This window comes from Colletotrichum lupini, chromosome 3 (genome assembly GCF_023278565.1).
Source record: "Colletotrichum lupini chromosome 3, complete sequence".
Taxonomy (NCBI): Eukaryota; Fungi; Ascomycota; class Sordariomycetes; order Glomerellales; family Glomerellaceae; genus Colletotrichum; species Colletotrichum lupini.
In genome coordinates, this window is record NC_064676.1 from 7,224,936 (window position 1) to 7,244,821 (window position 19,886).

Genomic DNA, 19,886 nt, shown 5'->3' on the forward strand with positions numbered 1-19,886 from the left:
TTCTCTACTTTTATACCTAATTAATAGAAAGCTATAGAGGAAAGTAGTATAGGATATATAACACTTTATTAAGTAGTAAAAGGAGTAGTTTATAGGACCTACTTAGAGCGCTCTAGAGGAGTTTAGAAACTACGACTTACTAAAGTTAACTTTTAAAGCTTATTAAAAAAGTTTAGTAATATTAAATATCTCCTATTGTAACTATAAAAGTTGCTTAGGGATACTATAGACGTAGAAATAAAAAAGCTAAGGGATATTAGTATATAAAAAGAGGTCGACCGTAATCCTAAATAAGGGATCCTACTTCTATTAAAGTGGGTATATACTTATAAGTACGACGTTAATAATAAGGTTAGCGAGGTAAAAGCATATATATATATAAGGGGGGATATATAACTACTTAACCCCTTATAAAATACGTACGCTTCGACGCTCGCTATAAAGGCCTTTAGGCTTATAATAGCAATAGCTACCTAATTCGACCTTAAGGCAGACTAGTATAATACTATTAACGCATTCTTTAACGCGCCTCTTAAGAGCGAGAAGCTAGTAATTATTAAACTCCTAGAGGGATATAAGGTTATTAATAAAATAAGCAAACTCTAACGCGCTTTATATAGCCTCTAAGACTTACTAATTCTCTAGTTCTAAACTTTTACCTCTATACTCCGTAGTATAAATATAATATATAGCTACGAGGAGATCTATATTTACTAAACCGTAAATAGGAAGGTAATATTAGTATTCTATATTAATAACTTTATTATTTTATATTATTAAGACGACCAAAAGGCGGCTTAGGGGATCGTTAATAATATAAAAAAATATATTAACCTTAAAGAGAATGGACTAATTAATTACTTCTTTAGAGTGCGGATTTTACGAGACCGTACTATTCGTAAGGTTTACCTTATTTACGACGTATATATTAAGCGAGTTATTAAGCGCTTCGACTTTATAGATTTACTATATTTAGCTACCCCTCTTCCTTAAGAAGAGTTTAAACTAAACGAGGGGTAGGTAATAAAAGAGAAAATAAAGAGCTACTAAAAAAAGGTCGGGAGTATACTTTATATAGCTATTATAATTAGACTAGACGTCGCCTTTACTTACTCGTAATTATCACGGTTCCTAACTAACCTAAGCGCAACTTATATTAAAGTAATTAATTACTATATCTAATATTTCTATATAAGGAGATATCTTACGCTCTATTATAATAGTATACCGAGTGCGTAATTATTATTTCTAATTAGAGATACTAGCTTCGTAGATAACGAGGTAATACGACGATTATCTTAGGGATATATAATATTCCTTTTTAGCGGCCTAATTTAATAAAAATTAGCACGCTAAGTAATAGTTACGACGTTAACTACCGAAGCTAAGCTTTTTTACCTTAAAAAAACCGTAAAAGAGACTATAGCTCTAAAGCGCCTTTTTAAAAATATTACCCTTAACCTAAGAGAAGTATAGTTAGTTAACTACGATAATTAGCAAACGATTCGACTCGTCGTAGGAGAAGGAAAAAGAATAGTTACTTAACTTCGCTATATTAATATATAGAACATATAGTTAAAACAAGAGCACGCTAGAAGTAGCTTCGAGGTTACTTATATATTAATAAAAAACATACTAATAAATAGACTTATTAAAAACCTTTTATAAGCTAAGTTCGAACATTTCCGCACACTTCTTAACCTCTATAATGCGTAAGAAGCTATTATAAATAGCTAAAATAATTAAAAATAATTAATTTAAGCTACGCTTAGAAAAACTTAATACCTAAAAGTAGACGATAAACGGAACCTAGAGTGCGGCCCGGAGGCCTAAAATAAATAAAATAACCTTGCCCTATAGGGTATATATATATAAAAATAAGACCTAGGCTTATGCTTATTATTTAAATTCTTAGTTTACGAAGTACGTAATCGCTAGGAGTATAGCGTTATTAAAAAAGAGGGTTAGAATGCGCGCTAAGAAACGCGTCTTACGTACCTCGAAGTTTATAAAACTAAGAGTAGTAGGGGTAATAGAGGGCGTAGGAGCTAGAATGACTATTAAGTTAACGACTTAGGGTATAGAAACGGGCGGCGCAATAAGAAGTTAGTTATAAACGACTACGATAAGCATAAGAAAAGACCGGGGGCGCGCGTTAAAAAAGTCCTCTATATAAAAGCTAATATAGTTCTTATATATCCTCTAGTTATTATATATCTAGCGGACGATACTATAGAGCTTAGTAATATCCTATTAAAACTATAGTTAGAAGTACGCTTCTTAATAATAAAAAAGGATAATATACTTATAAAAGAGGGAGCGCTACTTATAATAGCCTCGGTAAGGGCCTAGGCTATTAGCCGCAAAATAACTAGTATATTAATATACCTTTCGGCCAAATAGCCGTTAAAATAGCGCGCATATTAGTTACCATTTCTTATAAAATAACGACTACTATCCTTAGTATTAATATACTAGAGGGCTACTTTAAAATAAGGTAAGTACTAGATCTCCCGTTCCTTAGGAGCCTCTCTTTTAAGCTTCTTAGGGACTAAGTATACGTTAAATAGGCCTAAAATAATAAAAAGAACTATACTTACTGCGGGGGGTACCTTAGCCTCTCGGCGTTTTTTTTAAATTCTTACTACTTTTTTAAAAAGAGCTAGCCTTGCGTTTTTTAGACCTTAGAATAATATTAAATATAAACTCCTAAAATAATAAGTATACGATATACCCTTTTTAAAGGGCTTATTATCCGAACTAGTCTTATCCTTACTCTTAGACTCCGAGGGGGGGATAAGTAAAAGCCCGTTAGAGCTCTTACCGCTACTATTTACTTTATTATTACCCTTATTACGGCCGCTAAAGAGAGCTTTAAATTTAATAAAGTCCTCGGTATTTTAATTAGTAACTTTAATATCCTCCTAACTAGGGAGGGAGAGCTCGGTAGCCGGGCCTTAATAAGTAAATAAGAGGTTATAAGGGGGGGTAACGACTTAGAGGGGCTCGTTAGTATTATTACTTATCTAAACTCTTAGTAAACCGCATAATACATATATAAGAGGTATTATAGAAATTACGTAAAACTTATTATTACTTCTAGATATATTAAATATTTATATTTAAAATAAAATTAATAAACGATTCGACGGCGTAGGCGCGTGCGCGTAGTAAATAGGGGTATTTATAATAACTACGAGAGGTTAAAAAGAAAAAGAAAAATAATAACTAAGTAACGCCGCGAGAATTTAAATATACGTAAAGCGGCTAAGTAGCCTCGCCCTTAGTAATTTATATATTAAAAGTAGTAAAATACGCGCTATTCCGGGTTAGGATTCTATTTATTTTAGATAAAGGGATATATTTATAATAAACGCAGCTCAAAAGACGCGTATCCCTTATACTTAATTTTCCTTTATTTATATTTAACTAAATTAGGCCTTTGTAAGGGTATTTAGAGATTCTATCTTAGGTATAATAGCTCCTTAGTAATAGTAATTAGGGGGTATATTACGTAATAGGGATAGTAATCGCACCTTATAAAGTGCCCGTTACGTGCTAAATCACGTGTCTATCTTAGATATCGTATATATAGACCTTCTCCTTTTGTCTATTTCTACTTTAATAGTTAAGCCACTTTTACTATACTCCGTATGCCCATTGCTGCGTGCCATAACTCGTGACAGTCTCCGAGTCAAACCGCTTCATATACAGAAGACGGCATTCTACGCCGCATTATGGCCGTGTTTTTCTCGCGTTCGACCGCACGTTTGAAGGATCAAGTTGCATGGGATTACCAAAAGAGTGATAAGACCTTGGGTGACAAAACTCCAGGTCAAACCTAACCCACTTGTTAGTCTATGTTGGGCTGAGAGGCAGGCGGGTACCATACCAACAGCTTCAACCCAAGTATTGATGAACCAAGGGACAAGGAACGCAGAAATCTATAGGCCGCATAATATTGAGTAAGCTTGTGTTCTTTTTGCATCTCCTAGAGTACATAATGTACAAAAAGATCGCCTCACATTGTAGAGAAACCCATACAAAGATATGACTTCCAGGACCTGATCTGGGAAAGCAGCCATCGAGTAGGTTATCACTGTTACGTTTCCCATTTGAATCCTGCAGCGACTGCGCCATACATTAGTTAAGGGTTCCCGGATGAGGGGTTGTCTTCTCATAGATGAACAAAGCGACCTCTCCTATCATGAAATGCCAACTGCGATCAATCAAAATACCCCACAAGACGCATCCTCCCGCCCCGAGTAGTGCCGCGGGATATGCAAGCCATAGATACATCGCGGGTGCAATTATATCATTCTTGCTTCTGGCGAGCTGGGACGCGAGTTTGTCAAGAACTAGAACACACCATTTCGATAGTACTAGTGCCTAGGATGAGGCCAAGCCAAAGCAAACCCTGAGTTTGGGTGCTGAATTGGGCATATGCCACTGGCCCCATTGTGAGAAAACAGACGACCCTGGACAGATCCCGCTAGATAAAGGACTCTCGTAACATTGTCACCTGATTTTGGCAGTGTATTTTACCACCAATACTGGAAGAATATGTAAGGAATGACTGCACACAAAAATCGAGGCTGGGCCACAAGCTTCATGAAGTGGATGGCCGGCATAAACATCCGCCTCTTTGACCCTACTTGAAGCTGCCGTACTCCCTGCAAAATCGTGAGGATTTTGAAACAGCCACGGTGTAAAAAGACTTACCCAGAGCCTCAAATTCTTTGTTATTTTGACGATGTTCCACTCTTGGTCCAGTAAGACACTGTCTGATATAGATTTTCGTAGGTAGAATGTTTCCGGTAAGAGTGATATCTCGAGTAGGAGGAGAACTCCGAAGGCAATTGCAGCATGATACTGCACGCATAAGATCCCAGCATCAACAACAAATCCTCCGACTATACCCAATATCAGGGCTGTTCACGTTTCTCGGGTGATGCAAGCAGGTCCGGCGGCCAAGGCATCGGACAGTGAGTCATTGATGTAGAGTCGTGCATGGAATCTCGGCGATTCCCAGTCATTGGACTACAAGAGACCAAGCTTGTATTCACTGCAAGATCATCCAAGGCGGAGTCCATTGCGTCGTAACGGACTGGTCTTGCTCCGGGCTTCTCCGCAAATGTTCCTTAGCACTACAAGTTGCGATTAATGCCAATTGCCCAATCAATGCAGGTTTCTTTTGTGCATTGGGTACGAACCCTCCGTCTCCAAGCGACAGCTAAGACCCCTGGCCCTTGGCACTTGAAGTTCACAAGCCTATTTGTCAAACATCGTGAACTGTTCGGTCAGAAAAGAGAATGGTTCGATAACCTACATCTTCGATTTGGACCCGTCGTTCAAATCGCGTGCAACGAGGTTTCGTTCGCAAGCTACATAGCAGCAAAGCAAATCTACGGCTCGGGAAGTAAGGACTTCTCAAAAACGGAGCTATACTCTCTCGTTCAGCAAGACGGTCACATGTAAGTGCCTTGCCACGGGTTTGTTTTTGACGCTTTTTGTGCTCATGGATCTGACATCTGCAGCAACCTGTTCACAGCCCTCGACTCAGATACCGTACCTATGACACTCTCTTCCAAATGTAAGCTCCGTGCTCTATGGCTAACGTAACCGATGATAGCATAGGACTATACGGCGCCATCTCGATGGCCGGTACTCCAACTCATCGGTTCTCCGACCTCAGATCATCGAGATGATAGACGAGCGGGCAGGAGCCTTTGGGGCGGTGTGTGCGGTTCCAGATACGGCAGACATTTACGTGAGATACCCGAGGTCACCCGCATGAATGTGGTTTCTGACTGTGTGCGTTGAAATATTAGTTTTACCTGCATGCATACGCTCTCGATTGTGTGACTGGGATGTTGTTTCATCCTCACAGAACAGACTCACTTGTCGACGCTGGTGACCAGCAGATGGTCAAGCTGCTATCTTATGCCGAAACCCGAGAAGGTAGATTCTCATCAAAAGCGCTTTAGAGTCAAGAAACTCTTTGGGATGCGTTCTTAACACTAACAAGTCTAGCTCACGACTCTGGGAGGCCTTGTTCCCGAAGCTGGTCGACCTGGAACAAGGAAGCAACTTTTTGCGAAAGTTTGTGCAAGACTCGTTGGAAACCGGAGACCACTCCGACTTCACCTTGGCACGACAGCTTTCAGAATCGAGCCATGTAAGCAGGCCTCTGGCAGAAGCTGAATGCCTCGACCACATTGGCGCTGGGATCGAAACTATAGGTGATACCTTGTGTTGGCTCATTTGGGAACTCTCTCGGCCCAAACATGAGGGAAGAGTCCAAAAACTTCACAACGAGCTTGTCGAAGCAGGGAATGATCGGCCTCTTCACGAACTGCCCTATCTGAGCGCTGTTGTTCTTGAGGACTTGCGTTTATTTGCCCCAGGAACGATGTCGCTTCCACGTTACGCGTCAAAACAGAGCGCCTTTATTGATGGATATTTCATCCCCAAGAATTCGATCGTGGCGTGTAACTCCTTTAGCATGCATCGCCTGGATGAGAGTACGTTCCCGGACGCATGCCAATTCGTTCCTGAGAGATGGTTGGATTCAGAAGACAACACTGATCAACAACGTTTATTTCTTGCCTTTGGGCTTGGCCCACGGACTTGCATTGGGCGGCAGTAAGCTTGGATACTTCATCCACGTCGAGTTAGAGGTTCTTGGTCAAGGGGTGAATCGCTAACGCAATGTGCGCTTTGTAATCTTGCTATGGCTGAGATGAGAGCTTGCTTGAATGCAGTCTACTCCAAGTATCGTACTAGACCCTCCCCGGATATGCGGTCGAGTATGGAGATGGACGATCAAGTTCTAACATCCCGTCCTCGAGATCTGTGCTACAAGACACAGTTCGTACCTTGGGACCTAGAGGCGTGGTTCTCCAGAGTGCCTTCATCACACGCAGTTGAGGATCACTGGCATCTGTTGCTTGGCAATCGGGCTGGCACAGGTATCCCATCGACTGCTACAAGGCGACAGTACAATGGTCTCCAGCTTTTCTCCAAATTCTCTGAGATGTGGATTTTTTTATTTGCGGATATAGTGGAAATAAATCGGAATAACGCCTGATTAGTTCTTCCCCCGCACTCGGATGTACTGTCGCCTTGCAGCAGTCGATGGGATAGAAGCTTAGAATATGAGCCCTAATTCCGGGTCATCACTCAACTTCCAGAGATCTTCTCAGTACTGGAAGGGTGGCCGAGTTGGTTATGGCGCCAGGTTAAGGTCAGCTTAACATCTGTTTCCTCGTGGGGCAACCCGCGCGAGTTCGAGTCTCGTCCCTTTCAAGATTACCTTTTTGCATGTCGTGGTGATATTGATATCCATTGTCCGATGATTTTTTTGGTGCGATTTGACGAATTCGGTGAACTCCGCCGATGCGTCTTTTTTGGGTACGTACCTCGAGAATTGAGTTCCGTCTGCAGAAATTGTTAGTGCAACGGAACGGACCAGTAGATGGGGCAGAAACGGCTCAGAGTGGGTTCTTCGGATACGAGGGACCTGTGAGAACTCTGCACTGGTGGGGCCGTCACCGACAATGTGCCGTGGACCAACCAGGGACGGTATTTCGTCGTGCACAGGCCACTTTCTCGCCCGATTCATCCCCGACTGTGGGTCCGGGCCTGGATTGATGTTTGCCCCATTCCGGACGTCCTCCGACCGGTCTTCCCAGCTGCTGTCGACTCGTCTCCACGCAGATGTTACACTCGCTGAAATTGTTGGAACGCACCATCATTTCATGAAGATTGCGCTGCTGCAGCCTTAGCTTCGGGGGGCCACGGGGGACCCAAGCGACCCAAGGTCCTCAAAATACAGGGGCGATGGATGCTGCAGGCATGTGCGCACTGCGCAGCGCTGCCTAGCGCTGTAGTCCACTGTCCACTGGTCCAGAGGTGCAATGTACCGAGGTGAAACGCGGTATTTTGCACTGAGTACTGGGACTGACGAAGACTTCAAGCCAAAGAGATATGTCTGTCAGAGCGGCAGAGCAATTGTTGAGACCCGACAGTTGTTGGTTACTGGTGGTCCGGTTCTTGGCCAATCGTTGCCGACCGTTGCAAGTACGCAGTACGCAACTTTGTGGATTCGAGCCTCTTGGACGACCTGGTCTTCTTCACGTGCGGACTTGCTCTGCTCCGCAATGCCTTGTCTTGCGTCGTATCATCCTACTGCTGCGCGTCCCAATTCCCTCTCGTAGTCGTCGACTACACTAGACCATATGGGTTCCTGGGAACTGTAAGCAACAGCTGGCCATGCGCAGCGCATCTGAGCGTATCTTGTCTCGTAAGATCACAGCTGCGCCGTTTGCTGCCCATCGCGATCGGCCCAGAAATTGGACGTCGGATGCTTTTCGCAGACACCGACCACGTGAGCGGTGGAAGCAGTATCGTCTCCGATCAAGGTGCTCGACGGATGCGCATGCCGCCCAGATAAGAGTACGGCTTGCGAGTGTCAACCTCCAAATGGTGTCGTATCTTTGGGTTGTTTCCGAAGGTCTGGCCGCAGACTTGTTTCGTAAAGCTAACAGCGTCTTATCTCGGGCGATAGGCGATTGCTGTTTTCGAACGGCGACCCAGGCAACCAGGAGCGACAAGGGGTTCAAGGGGATTCCTCGGCGTCCACAATTCCATCCTTGAGCCTTGAGATAAGCAACCACAGCAGTCTGGGGTTTCGGTAGGTCCCCCACGCAGTGATGGAGGAGGCCCCTTTCCGCCCCTACATCGAGTGGGCTTCTTGATGGCCACGGTCAGCAAAGTCCCCGTAACGTATCAGTTCGGATAGTCGTACATTGCGCAGATGAGCAGGATGTCTTTCCCCGAGTCCCTGGTCTGAATGGTAAGCTACGCCGTATGCCTTACCGAGGCGGGTGGTGTTTGGCGGCTATAGTCCTATCTTCGAGGCGCGCTGGCGCGGTCTGCGACAAGTTGACGTCTTGGTCAGGAGACACTTGTGGCGTTATCAAATCGGTTTCCCGGCGTGTAGGCCGCCCCGTGTTTGTAAATGCCGGGATAGCCATTGGTCTCGCTCAGTCTATACCGGCTGAGTTTCCTAGATTTAGGAAGACGTCGCGTGATCTGCGTAGGATCGATATTCCCGAGGGCTAGAAGTCGGTAGTTGGAGATGTGTTCAGGGCTAAACGTCGTCGTCACTCCTGTCAGGGCGGCCTGCTTGTCGGCCGCCTTCGTTCTTGCAAGTACCTCGCTAACAGGGTACAGAGTCGGTAGAGTCGGAACTGATGTTTCTCTGCCTATCAGTACCTTAGCCCATGGTGTATCGATGCCCTTGTGCCGTCCAGCACTCTGTATCAAGGATCTGTTCCGATGAGATGTTGGTTGCTTCGTCTACTCCGTACAGAGCCATGTGAGCGTCCCCGGCTGTCAGCGTTTATTGTCTCGCTGGGTGACATTACTCCGTTAATTAATCGCACGAGTGGTGTAGACGGCATAGAGTATGGCTTATCCGTACATACATAGGAGATGTTCCTTGGTCCCGGTCGATGGCAAGGGATTCAAGATTCAAGGATTGATGCAGCCGTAGTTCGCATCCTGCAGTCGAGCTAACATGGCCATGTCTAGAGCAAGGAGTAAGGATCTTCGTCAATGGAAAATGGGAGACTTTGGCGATGGCCCAGGAAAAGATGGAGGCGTCAGAGGGATGCGGTTGCCGCAAGGCTGGAGAGGATCCAAGGCGTCGGTGGAGGAAGGCACGGGGTGGGTCTGGTCACTGTCAGCCTTGAGGAAGCCACGATGTGAGGCAGGTGTGACGACGGAACCTGCGCACCTTCCGTTTGTTCTCCAAGATATTGCAGGTGGAAGGAAGGGAAGGTGCGATGTCCCCCTTCTTGAGATGCACCTTCCCGCCCACTCCATCTGGACGCAACCATGTGCTTCCGATCCGACGACATCTTGCCGCATTTCTCAGGCTACAGACGCGAGGTTCACTCCACTCAACTTCATGTCAAAATACGCCAGCGAACGTGTTTCTCTTGGTCTTCAACTCCACGTCGCATCCCGCTCTCATCGACAGCTGCCGTGGTCTTGGCGCCTCTAAACAACCTTCCTCACTCGAAGACCTACAGCGGGGTTCCCTATTAGACGGTCTCCCGTCCTGGACTACTCCCGACTCCCCCATGTACCTTGCCTTGCCCTCTCGGCTCCCGCATGGCTATCTACATACTGTTGCACTGCACTGCAACGGAGAATCTAGACGCAGATCTCTTCCAGGGCAAATGTCGGTTCATGGATGCTGTTGGTCACCGCCATGTGATGCCCTCGCTAATTCGTTTCCAGCTGCGGCTCAGCGGCACCTAAATGTTTTGACGTACGGGAACGAAGGATGAGGAGGAACCGTTCTCGAGACCCTGCGCGCGTGTCTGCGGGCGTTCGATCACCCTTACCAAAGTCACTGACCAGGTACACCTACCTGTACGCTGGTATCCTTATTCTGCATACGAGGTCTCAAATTCAACGTCACTTCGTCTAAATGGCTTCTAGTGGTGGTTGTATCGGGCTCTCCGGAAAGGCAATCGAACCTTTTACTTTGCCCGATTCATACGCTTTCTTTCGGGACTCCGCCAAGCAATTTGTCGGTCTGCACTCGGTGTGTTAAAACTCGCTCTCGCCATCCCCACTTCACCAGCGACCGTCATCGCGCGCGCCACACCCGCTTCCATCAAAAGCGAGGCATTGCGCATTTTGCTGCCGTCGCTGGGCCTCATTGGAAAGCCATTGAGCTGATCATGATGCAAGGCTATCGATTTGTTCCATCATGCCATCTCAGCCTTTCCCCGGATTCGATACGTATATACGTATCGTGAGTGTGCCCCTCCTGTTCAGCCTGGCAGTGGACAGGGTCTCCAGGGTCTAAGGGTACCAATTGCGCCATCAGCGAGCCTTCAGGCTTCAGCGCAAGTGGACGACCCAGCATGGCGGGACAAACGTCGACGTCCTTGTCGCGTGTGCTGCGATCGGGTGTCATCCCCCGGACTGGCCTGGCTTCCCTCCACCAAATAGCCGGGTTTGGCGCTGAGCCGGCTCGATAGGTGCTGAGGGAGAAATTTCTTGGCCTGACGACTCGTCTGTCTTTCCCATCAAGGAATCGAACGCTTTCCTCGCATCCCGACGACAGACATGAATGGTAGACTGACAGCCACCAACGATTGTCACCGACAAGTATCTCACCCGCGTTAAGCCGGCGCAGAGATACTCTTACGTACGACTCGGCTTGGCTCTAACTTGGTGCGGCAGGTGGGCGGATCATCACTGGAGTACCCTCTGTGACATCAGCACCTATTCAGGGCCTCCTCAGAGCCACTTCAGAACCACTTCTCACGGGAGCTTGCAGGCCTCACGATCCTAGTGGGCTTGGTTGTATCAGGGAGTTATTCAAGGTGTGCCCCCCGACCCTGTGTTGGCGCGCAGAGACAGCCTTGGGATTCCCTGTGCAGAACGGGGGGAGCCCCTGTCTCCCCCCCCATCTGCTCCAGTCTCCTCCATTTTCCTCCATTTCTCTCCATTCTCTCTCCATCCAAGCGCGTCCACTTGGCTCACTTTTCAAACGCTCACTCGCTCGCTTTGCGACCGCCAACCGTGTCGTCCTCCACCGTCGTCGGGATCAAGACGGCAAGACGGAAGATTGAGAGACTCCACGACTCGCACCGGGCGAACCAACGGTCTGCATTTGCGTGGAGAGCATGCGGCGCTAGTCGGGCAACTGGGACCACAGCACTACGTCATTACGCATTATGTGCATTGAGCAGGTCGAGGATGAGGACTGATGGAGAAATGGATCATTTCTTTGCTGTCTCAGAGGTTGACGATTTTTTTGTGCTGCCGCTGCCGCTGCCTCTAGGCACTCGGTCCCTGATTGTTTCCCCTCGACACGACGAGGATTATTAGACGTGGAGCGCAAGCCGCAACCACAAAGCGTAACAACGTGGAACGTTGGAGCCTCATCCGACGCCTCGCGGCTTCACGGCTCCTCGGGGTCATCCCTTTCGGCGCCGACGGGGGAGGGGAAAAGAGGAGAGTTTTCGAGGAGAAACATGGAAGAGAGCGTTGACAAGGCCTCAATTCTCAAAGTACCTACACATTTCCAACAAGTACGGATGGCTTGATTATTCGTACATCGCCCCCAACCCACCCGTGCGGGACAACACACATGCGCAAGAAGCCGCGAAGAACACACGAAGAATAATGCCTCCATGGGTTCCTAGCGTCAGCTAGCGGACAGCCAAACCTTGACCACTTGTCGAACCGCGGCACTGTAGTGCGGGAAAAGGATTTGCAAAGTCTCAATGTCTCGCCATCCCGCCGCCACTCTCCATGGGACTCTCAGGCCTAATCCAAGTCGTGCGACACACAGGCGCGGAGCAAAGTCCTAAGGCGCGCGGACCAATGTCCAAAGGGCCGCAGCCCAATCGGCTGATGATTAGGGACACAGGGCAGAGGAAATGCAAATGCAAATGCAAGACAGGCTGACAGGCTAGAGCCCAAAGTACCGCCGATAAATCCCATTTACCTTGGGTCGGGTGTTCCAACGATGGGCTCAATATGCTTTAGACCTGCGGTCGATAGCGCGGGACAAATTACCGCAACCAGGCCCAGAGCCGACACCGTCTGGCTCTACACGCGCTCTTACAGGCTCACTTCTTCGGCCTGGGTCTTGGCACCACACCAGATACGGCTGTTGCGAGCGATGCGATGCTTGAATGCTTCGATACGGCTGACGCTGGCCACATGCCAGGCACCTCAGCTCTATCTTCTCGGCCTTGCCTTGCACGGCGTTGCGTTGCCCTTCACTGTGCCGCAGGACGTCGTCCGTAAGCGAGAGAGAGAGCGCCCATGCTACCCGCGCTGACTGCCCGGCAAGTCTTGGGAGGCCAGAGTGTGGGCAACAAGATTGCTGTGGCACCGGTCGAATCCACCGGGGACCCCGAGTCAGACCAAAGAGGCCGCGAGAGATAAACAGACACAAGTTGAGGGAACCTACGCTAAGAAACCCTTCATCGACATTGTGCGAGCCCGCCCGCGCCCAGCAGTGCACACGGCGCCTGTATCCTGTATGGACAGATAGGTACAAGGACAGCACTGATAGGACGAGACATGCGACTACATATGGACGGACAAGGGGCTGAGAGGGGGGGCAAAGGACATGGGCATGGGCATGGGGGGTGTCGAAGGTACACTACAACTCTTTGGGAGTTTGGTCCCGCAGCCTACGTCCATGTCCAATGAGATGGACGTCATTCACCCATCCCGGCGAACGCGACACCAAGGAGTGAGAGAGGAACCGACTGATAGCCCAGTACGGGACGGCACTGAATGGAAGTTGTACAGTGAGGAGTAAGGACTGCCTCAACTCAATCGAGACCTTCCCTGCCGGCTGTTCTGTCTGTCAATCTGTCTCCGGCAGCCTGTCTGTCTGATTTGTCTCGTTTGTCTATTTTTTCGACCCTTGCCGGTTTTTGCCTCTTTTTCTTTTCCTCCTTCCTTTTAAACTCTTCGTCTTCCCATCTCCTCGGCTCTGGAATACTTCAGTTCCAGTTACACACGGCCGATCCTCCCCCAAATAAACTTCCCTTCCTCTTGGCTTTCCAAATCACATAAGGCCTTCACTGTCCCTCATGTCAATTGGAAGAGTCGTCTCACCTTTTTAACCTTTCTCTCCTTTCCGGTCCTCCCTCTCGTCGCCTCGGAGCCCGATTTTGACTTGCTACTCGACAGATAGTATAGTCAAACAACAAAACGGGCTTTCATCATGGCGCATGTGCTCTCGCAAGACCCCGGTGCTCGCGAGCACGATCTCGGCTTCAACAAGGGCGATATCAAGGATGGCTACACTACCCGACCCTCCCGTTCCGACGATGGCGGTGCCGATAACATGCTCGAGTCTCTGGGTTACAAGCCCGAGCTGGAGCGTAATCGCTCAACGCTGCAGGTTGCCTTCATGTCCTTCGTCCTCGCTGCTATCCCCTACGGTCTTGCCACTACCATGATCTACCCCTTGGCTGGCGGTGGCCCTGTGAACATTATCTGGGGATGGCTCGGCGTGTCTTTGATCATCATCTGTGTCGCTGCCTCGCTCGGTGAAATCACCAGTGTCTACCCTACTGCCGGAGGTACTTACCAGCTTTTCTTCTCCGTCATGTTTGCCGTTGCGACGGCCGGCCGGCTCCGAAATTCGCCAAATCCGGACTTTATGCTGACGACTTCTCTCTGATAGGTGTCTACTACCAAGCCTTCATGCTTTCCTCTCCCAAGTACCGCCGCGTGGCCAGCTGGATTTGCGGCTGGTTGTACGTGGTGGGAAACATTACCATCACTCTGGCCGTGAACTTTGGAACTGCTCTGTTCATCGTCGCATGCGTCAACGTTTTCGAGTCGGAACCTGGTGTCGGCGTCCTTGCTGGCGAGCCGTACCAGGTTTTCCTCATCTTCCTGGGTTTGACCTTCATTTGCAACATTGTGTCCTCGCTCGGCAACAGGTGGCTGCCCATCCTTGATGTAAGAATGCTTCTGCTCCCGCGTGCCCGGTGTTGTACAGTTGTGAAATGAAAGCATACTAAACTTTTCGTGACTTAGTCCGCGGCTATTTTCTGGACATTCGCTGGTGTCTTCGCCATCATCATCTCCGTCCTCGTCGTCGCCAAGAACGGCCGTCACGATGCCAAATACGTCTTCACCCACTTCGAGGCCAACTCCGGATGGCCCGATGGATGGTCTTTCTGCGTCGGTCTCCTTCACGCCGGATACGCCACTTCGTCCACTGGCATGGTTATCTCCATGTGCGAGGAGGTCAAGAAGCCCGCTACTCAGGTCCCTAAGGCACTCGTCCTCACCGTCTGCCTCAACACCCTGGCCGGTCTCCTGTTCCTTATCCCTCTCGTCTTCGTGCTCCCCGACATCACCTATTTGATCAACCTGGCTTCCGGTCAGCCCGTCCCCGCCATCGTCAAGGACGCCATGGGAACATCCGGCGGTGCCTTCGGACTCCTCTTTCCTCTCATTGTCCTGGCCATCCTTTGCGGTATCGGCTGCACCACCGCCGCCTCTCGTTGCACCTGGGCCTTCGCTCGTGATGGTGCCATCCCTGGCTCCCGCTGGTGGAAGGAGGTCCACCCCAAGCTGGACGTTCCCCTGAACGCCATGATGCTCAGCATGGTTGTCCAGATCATTCTCGGTGTCATCTACTTCGGCTCCAGCGCTGCTTTCAACGCCTTCTCCGGTGTTGGTGTCATTTGCTTGACTGCCTCGTACGCCATTCCCATCGGTATCAGTCTCTTCAACGGCCGCACCCACCTTGTCGGCAGCCCCTTCAACCTCGGCAAGTTTGGTGTCGCCGCCAACGTCATATCTCTCGGTAAGTACACTTTCCAAAACAAATTTCATCATTAGGTCCAAAGCTAACTCTTTGGCAGCCTGGTCTGCTCTTGCCATGCCCTTGTTCTGCATGCCCACCTTCGTTCCCGTCACCCCCACGACCATCAACTACGCGCCCGCCGTCTTCGTCGCCGCCTGCCTCATTTCCGGTGGATGGTACTTTGCCTGGGGCAAGAAGAACTACGCCGGGCCCCCTACCAACGAGGAGCCTGCTTTCTAAGCTCTCTACACAATTGAGCCCGAGGATATCTGCGACGGTCAAAGGCCGAAATGTTTTTGAGCTTTCCAGCATCTTCGGGTCGAAAAATTAAAAGTATCGACAACATACACTTGGCAACAGTGTGCATCCGTATGGGTTTCCTGTCACGCTTGGAAACAGTGAATTAGGAGCAACCCATTGGCAGCATTTGCCAGGAGGCGCCTATGGATTATGGCGCATCGGGCAAGGATACCAACAAAAAAAAAGAGAGAGAAACGAAGGCGGTCATGTACATAGGAATGATACCCCCAGTGCTTAAAATTCAAATTTTCAGTTACAACAACCACTTGTCGTCATTTGCTATTGTGATCTATTTCGCAAAACAGCTGCAGTCAGTTAAGCACCAAACATATTCTCATCCTCAAAATACAAACCGTTGAGGCCATTCGCAGTTACCTATCCCAAATTTCCGAGTCTTGCCACCCAAGCGTAGAGTATTGTTGAAACACCACATCGCCGAGGTACATCCGACCAAAAGCCAATCCTCCAGCTTTCGTCTGATCAACAAAAGCCCATTGTGAAGTTTGGGCCCAGCCAAACAATCGACACTGTACTGGACTGTACAAAGTGGACAGGGACTACCCTTAGTACTCCTCCGTGCCTCCATTTCCCCCCTTTTTCGGGAGGAGATTTTCACTGCAGTATTTTCTCTCTTCTTAATGGAGTTGTTTTTCTGGGTCCCCCGTTAGAGAAGCGTTGAACTTTTCAAATTGCCAAGAACCTCCATTCCGGCCGCCTTGCACACCCGTCCGCCCCCATGGGGGCACGGGGGCAGGCCAGACTGGGATAACACAGGCGGTTTAGAGGATGGGGAGTCAGATGATCCGTGATCCTCTCTTTGTTATGCCTAATTTGGATATGATCAAGGTGAAAGTGGGAGGAGGTCCCGGAAAATTTTGATCTAGAGAGAGCAGTATCGGCATTGGATGGAGTGTGTGGTGTGAAACAGTGCCTTGGTGTGGGCTCGCGCGGTCCCTCAGATACATACAATCCTTGGGTAAAGGGACCAGCAACCAACGGCGGTGACGTTGGAGCTCCTTACTCAACCAACGTCCTTTGCATACCCGGCCCCGCCCTTGGTTGCCCATTTAAACGCCGACCGCTCCTTCATGTCCAGAACGGGGTGGGGAACGCGGTCAGCGGAACTTGTCCGGTGGATTTGCCGTGTTTGATTTTTTAATGTTCGTGGCTCAGCCTGATTTTGATGTGAGGAGCTCGGGACACTCGGTGACTTGGTCACACACACACATATGCGGACTCTCGACTCGAGGGACGGGAGTGGATGGTAAGGAACTTGTTCATTCTTACGGCATGAAAGTCCACTCACACGTAAAACGTCCCTTTCGCATCTCAGAGCCTTGTCTTTCTTTTTGCTTGATATAGTCTCAAATGTGTAGACCCAGGGTCTCAGGGCTTGTCCCTGGGCAGAACGTGCTAGGTATCGATACATGGACCTGAATGTTCTTCAACGGGTCGATCCAGTGTGGCAGTCTTGAAGGGTGTTCACGGTCTGGCGAATCAGGACCGGAGGAGTCGGCGAGAGAGGGGGATGGGATGCGATGACGTCTTTCGTTCAGGTTTTCTAGAAGATTTCCGTTTCGGGGGCTTCTTTGTGTTGATCGTTTTCACCCCACTTTCTTCTCGGGATGGCAGGGCGTTGCGCTCACCTGAGACCTGAGTCGGTGAGGATGCCGAAGGTTCCGGGGGTTCGGTGAGATACCGTCGAGGTTGAGATCAGGCCTGGTTGAGCCCTTGATTTCGCGAGCGAAAAGATGAGGGCTTCACGCCTTACTATAGTAGGGCGCTTGAATTTGCTCAGAAGTTGCCGTGCTTGGAGGTTCCAATCTCCAGTATTGGCCTAGTCGAGATACATTGGCAAGTGAGAATTTTGATGGATGGCTAGACGAATGAGAGTCATTCTCATCTAGATTCTGATACCCAAGAACGAAATATGAGACTCCTAAATATTTGCAACTAGCTATGTACTCTTGTAAAGATATACATTCGAATGAAGCACACATGCATGAGAGTCTTGACTGCCGTCGCAAGCAGCAGTAAACGAGTTCACCTTGATCGAGCCTCCCAACTGCTTAGTAGCAAAGTTGAAAATACCAAAGCGATACGCAATGAAGAACTCCCACCCAGAGTTCAGTTTATACGCATCACCAAGCTTAGTAAACTCAACACCATCAAAACTGTAGAAAAAGTCGGCGTCCCTAGTCCCCGTCGGCCGCGCATCCAGTTCAGCCCGGAACCATATCTTGGCAGCGCCGCTCGGTACAGGTGCTGAAGCTACCTCCTTGCCTGGGTCAACGGGATTACCCGACTCCGCGTCGATGATGATACCCTGGATTGCTTTGAGGGTGTACTCGCTGCCGTTGCGATGGATACCGATGTACGCAGTTTGGTCGCGGAACGCCGCCAGCCCGAACCTGTCGCCGTCGGCCATGTTGCTAAAGTCGATTTCGACGGTTCCCTTGGGGAATTCTCCGTGGATTCGGTGGGTGAGGGTGTTTCTCGCAGAGTAAATGTCTTCAGTGACGCTGGCGGTGCGCAGGATCACGCCGTTGTTGACCTCGAAGCTCGCGACGTCGGGGTTGTGATTCCATTCCCAGGTGGGACCGAGTTCGCTTTCAAACGTGTAGGTCCGCGTCCAATTGTACAAGGGCTGAGATGAAAGAGGTAGAGGGTAGGAGGAGCCCCAACCACCGTTGCTTCCTTTCACGATCTCGGGGAAGCCATCCGCGCCCCAGACAATGGGTGCCAGCACAGGCATGCGGCCGGCAGGATACGCCCAAGTGAAGGACATGAAGTACCAGTCCCCTTGTGCCGTCTTGATGAGACTTCCCTGGTGAGGCGAGTTCCCTCCCTCCAGCGGCGGCGCAATGTTTTGGCCCAGGATCTTGGCTTCGTAGGGACCCCACGGACTGCTCGACTTCCAGATATAGGTCGTGGATCCGGGCTGGTCGTTGAGGATGTAGTACGTCCCGTTGATTTTGTACATCCTGTTACCCTCCACCGTCTCGGTATTGACATCCGATGCCTGAAGAACCTGCTGCGTCTTCACAACACTAAGACCATCGGCAGCGAGCTGCGAAACGCTGATTTTCCCGTTGCCGTAAACCACATACATCGTATCATCATCGTCGATCAGCAACCCGTTGTCATACATGCAATTCCCACCACCAAAGTTGGCGCGGTTATACCAAGGCCCCTCCACGGACGAAGCAGTAAAGACCCAGGTGATCCAGAAGTTGGTGCACCCAATCCAGTACCATAACCCATCACTCTCGCGGTACCGCAGCGTCGAGGCCCAGGTACCACCTCGGTAGGCACGGGGCCCGCCGGGCGGGAGGTCGTAACCGTCGCCGAAATTGAGACGGGGAATGGAGTGCCCGACGGGCTCCCAGTTGACAAGGTCGAGGGAGCGGAGGATCGGGGCGCCGGGGCTGTAATGGAAGTTCGAGGCGGAGAAGTAGAAGGCGCCGTCTGGGCCGACGGAGATGTCGTTGTCAGGGTAGTCTTCGTAGAGGACTGGGTTCTGGAAGGTTTCCTCGCGACATTTTCTGATGGTTGCGGCCGAGGTGAGGAGGAGTAGGGCTGCTGAGAGCAGCAGAAGACGGGTCGACACCATCGTCGAAGAAGCACTGGCAGGGGCAGCCCAGGAAATTGAGAGCTTTGTTCAGACTTTGGGAATCTGATCGATCATCACGGGACGCTTTCAGCTACATATACTGGAATGTTCTTGAGGCGTCTCCTTTGGCCTTTCTGGATTACTTCGGAATCATTGGTGCGGGAGGAGAGTGTCAGCCATCTGCAGGAACTTCTCGGCGGGTTGACGTCCGCTTCCTTAAATCGTCAAATGCGACGCTGTCACTTTGCGGGGTGAGAGATGCCAAGAAGAGAAACCCGCCCTAATTTAGCCATCTCGGTTTCCTGGTCTCCAGGGTTTAGCGGGAAAGGCCATTTCTTTTGGAAAAACATAGAGATCTTACCCGATTTCCAAGCCAATGATCTCGCCGCTACTATGTTGGTGCAGGATGACGTCCATCCTGTTGCGTTTTGGCTTGAGCAACGTCGCTTGCCTTAGTAGGACTTACACAGAGGGGCTAAGCAACATCCCAAGAAGTCGGGAGGCGGAATTAGACGCGGTGGGCGCTGCCGACAAGTTGTGATGTTGGCAAAATTATTCATTGCATCAGGATAGCTGGTAACTGAACGAAAT

At 49.4% G+C, this 19,886-nt stretch overlaps 6 protein-coding genes and 1 non-coding gene across 7 annotated transcripts; 4 read left to right on the forward strand and 3 right to left on the reverse strand.

Moving 5' to 3' along the window:
• Window positions 1-3,725: 3,725 nt before the first annotated feature.
• Window positions 3,726-4,459, reverse strand: CLUP02_06899 (polyamine transporter 3; the record flags this gene model as incomplete). The annotated part of the gene is made up of 5 exons (XM_049285896.1): window positions 3,726-3,841; window positions 3,893-3,944; window positions 4,026-4,131; window positions 4,190-4,358; window positions 4,417-4,459. The coding sequence occupies 5 exons, from the start codon at window positions 4,457-4,459 to the stop codon at window positions 3,726-3,728; spliced, it is 486 nt and encodes a 161-aa protein (XP_049143039.1).
• A 294-nt stretch (window positions 4,460-4,753) lies between these two features.
• Window positions 4,754-6,649, forward strand: CLUP02_06900 (uncharacterized protein; the record flags this gene model as incomplete). The annotated part of the gene is made up of 8 exons (XM_049285897.1): window positions 4,754-4,772; window positions 4,886-4,985; window positions 5,048-5,087; window positions 5,146-5,474; window positions 5,538-5,568; window positions 5,633-5,770; window positions 5,832-5,961; window positions 5,988-6,649. The coding sequence occupies 8 exons, from the start codon at window positions 4,754-4,756 to the stop codon at window positions 6,647-6,649; spliced, it is 1,449 nt and encodes a 482-aa protein (XP_049143040.1).
• Window positions 6,650-6,674: 25 nt separating this feature from the next.
• Window positions 6,675-9,428, reverse strand: CLUP02_06901 (uncharacterized protein; the record flags this gene model as incomplete). The annotated part of the gene is made up of 15 exons (XM_049285898.1): window positions 6,675-6,731; window positions 6,789-6,858; window positions 6,921-7,031; window positions 7,109-7,124; window positions 7,188-7,251; window positions 7,316-7,727; window positions 7,809-7,993; window positions 8,042-8,125; window positions 8,192-8,255; window positions 8,316-8,426; window positions 8,479-8,754; window positions 8,810-8,845; window positions 8,881-8,926; window positions 8,970-9,321; window positions 9,375-9,428. 15 exons carry the CDS (start codon window positions 9,426-9,428, stop codon window positions 6,675-6,677), a joined length of 1,938 nt encoding a protein of 645 aa, XP_049143041.1.
• CLUP02_tRNA087 lies at window positions 7,210-7,308 on the forward strand. Its single transcript has one exon. It is a non-coding gene; the product is annotated as a tRNA-Leu (tRNA).
• Window positions 9,429-12,562: 3,134 nt separating the features above from the next.
• CLUP02_06902 (uncharacterized protein) lies at window positions 12,563-12,987 on the forward strand (the record flags this gene model as incomplete). The annotated part of the gene is made up of 2 exons (XM_049285899.1): window positions 12,563-12,842; window positions 12,893-12,987. 2 exons carry the CDS (start codon window positions 12,563-12,565, stop codon window positions 12,985-12,987), a joined length of 375 nt encoding a protein of 124 aa, XP_049143042.1.
• A 187-nt stretch (window positions 12,988-13,174) lies between these two features.
• Window positions 13,175-15,622, forward strand: CLUP02_06903 (amino acid permease; the record flags this gene model as incomplete). Its single annotated transcript, XM_049285900.1, has 5 exons — window positions 13,175-13,300; window positions 13,751-14,141; window positions 14,246-14,526; window positions 14,605-15,382; window positions 15,441-15,622. The coding sequence occupies 5 exons, from the start codon at window positions 13,175-13,177 to the stop codon at window positions 15,620-15,622; spliced, it is 1,758 nt and encodes a 585-aa protein (XP_049143043.1).
• Window positions 15,623-17,324: 1,702 nt separating this feature from the next.
• CLUP02_06904 (glycosyl hydrolase family 43 protein) lies at window positions 17,325-19,712 on the reverse strand (the record flags this gene model as incomplete). The annotated part of the gene is made up of 3 exons (XM_049285901.1): window positions 17,325-17,519; window positions 17,730-19,308; window positions 19,657-19,712. The coding sequence occupies 3 exons, from the start codon at window positions 19,710-19,712 to the stop codon at window positions 17,325-17,327; spliced, it is 1,830 nt and encodes a 609-aa protein (XP_049143044.1).
• Between the last annotated feature and the right edge of the window lie 174 nt (window positions 19,713-19,886).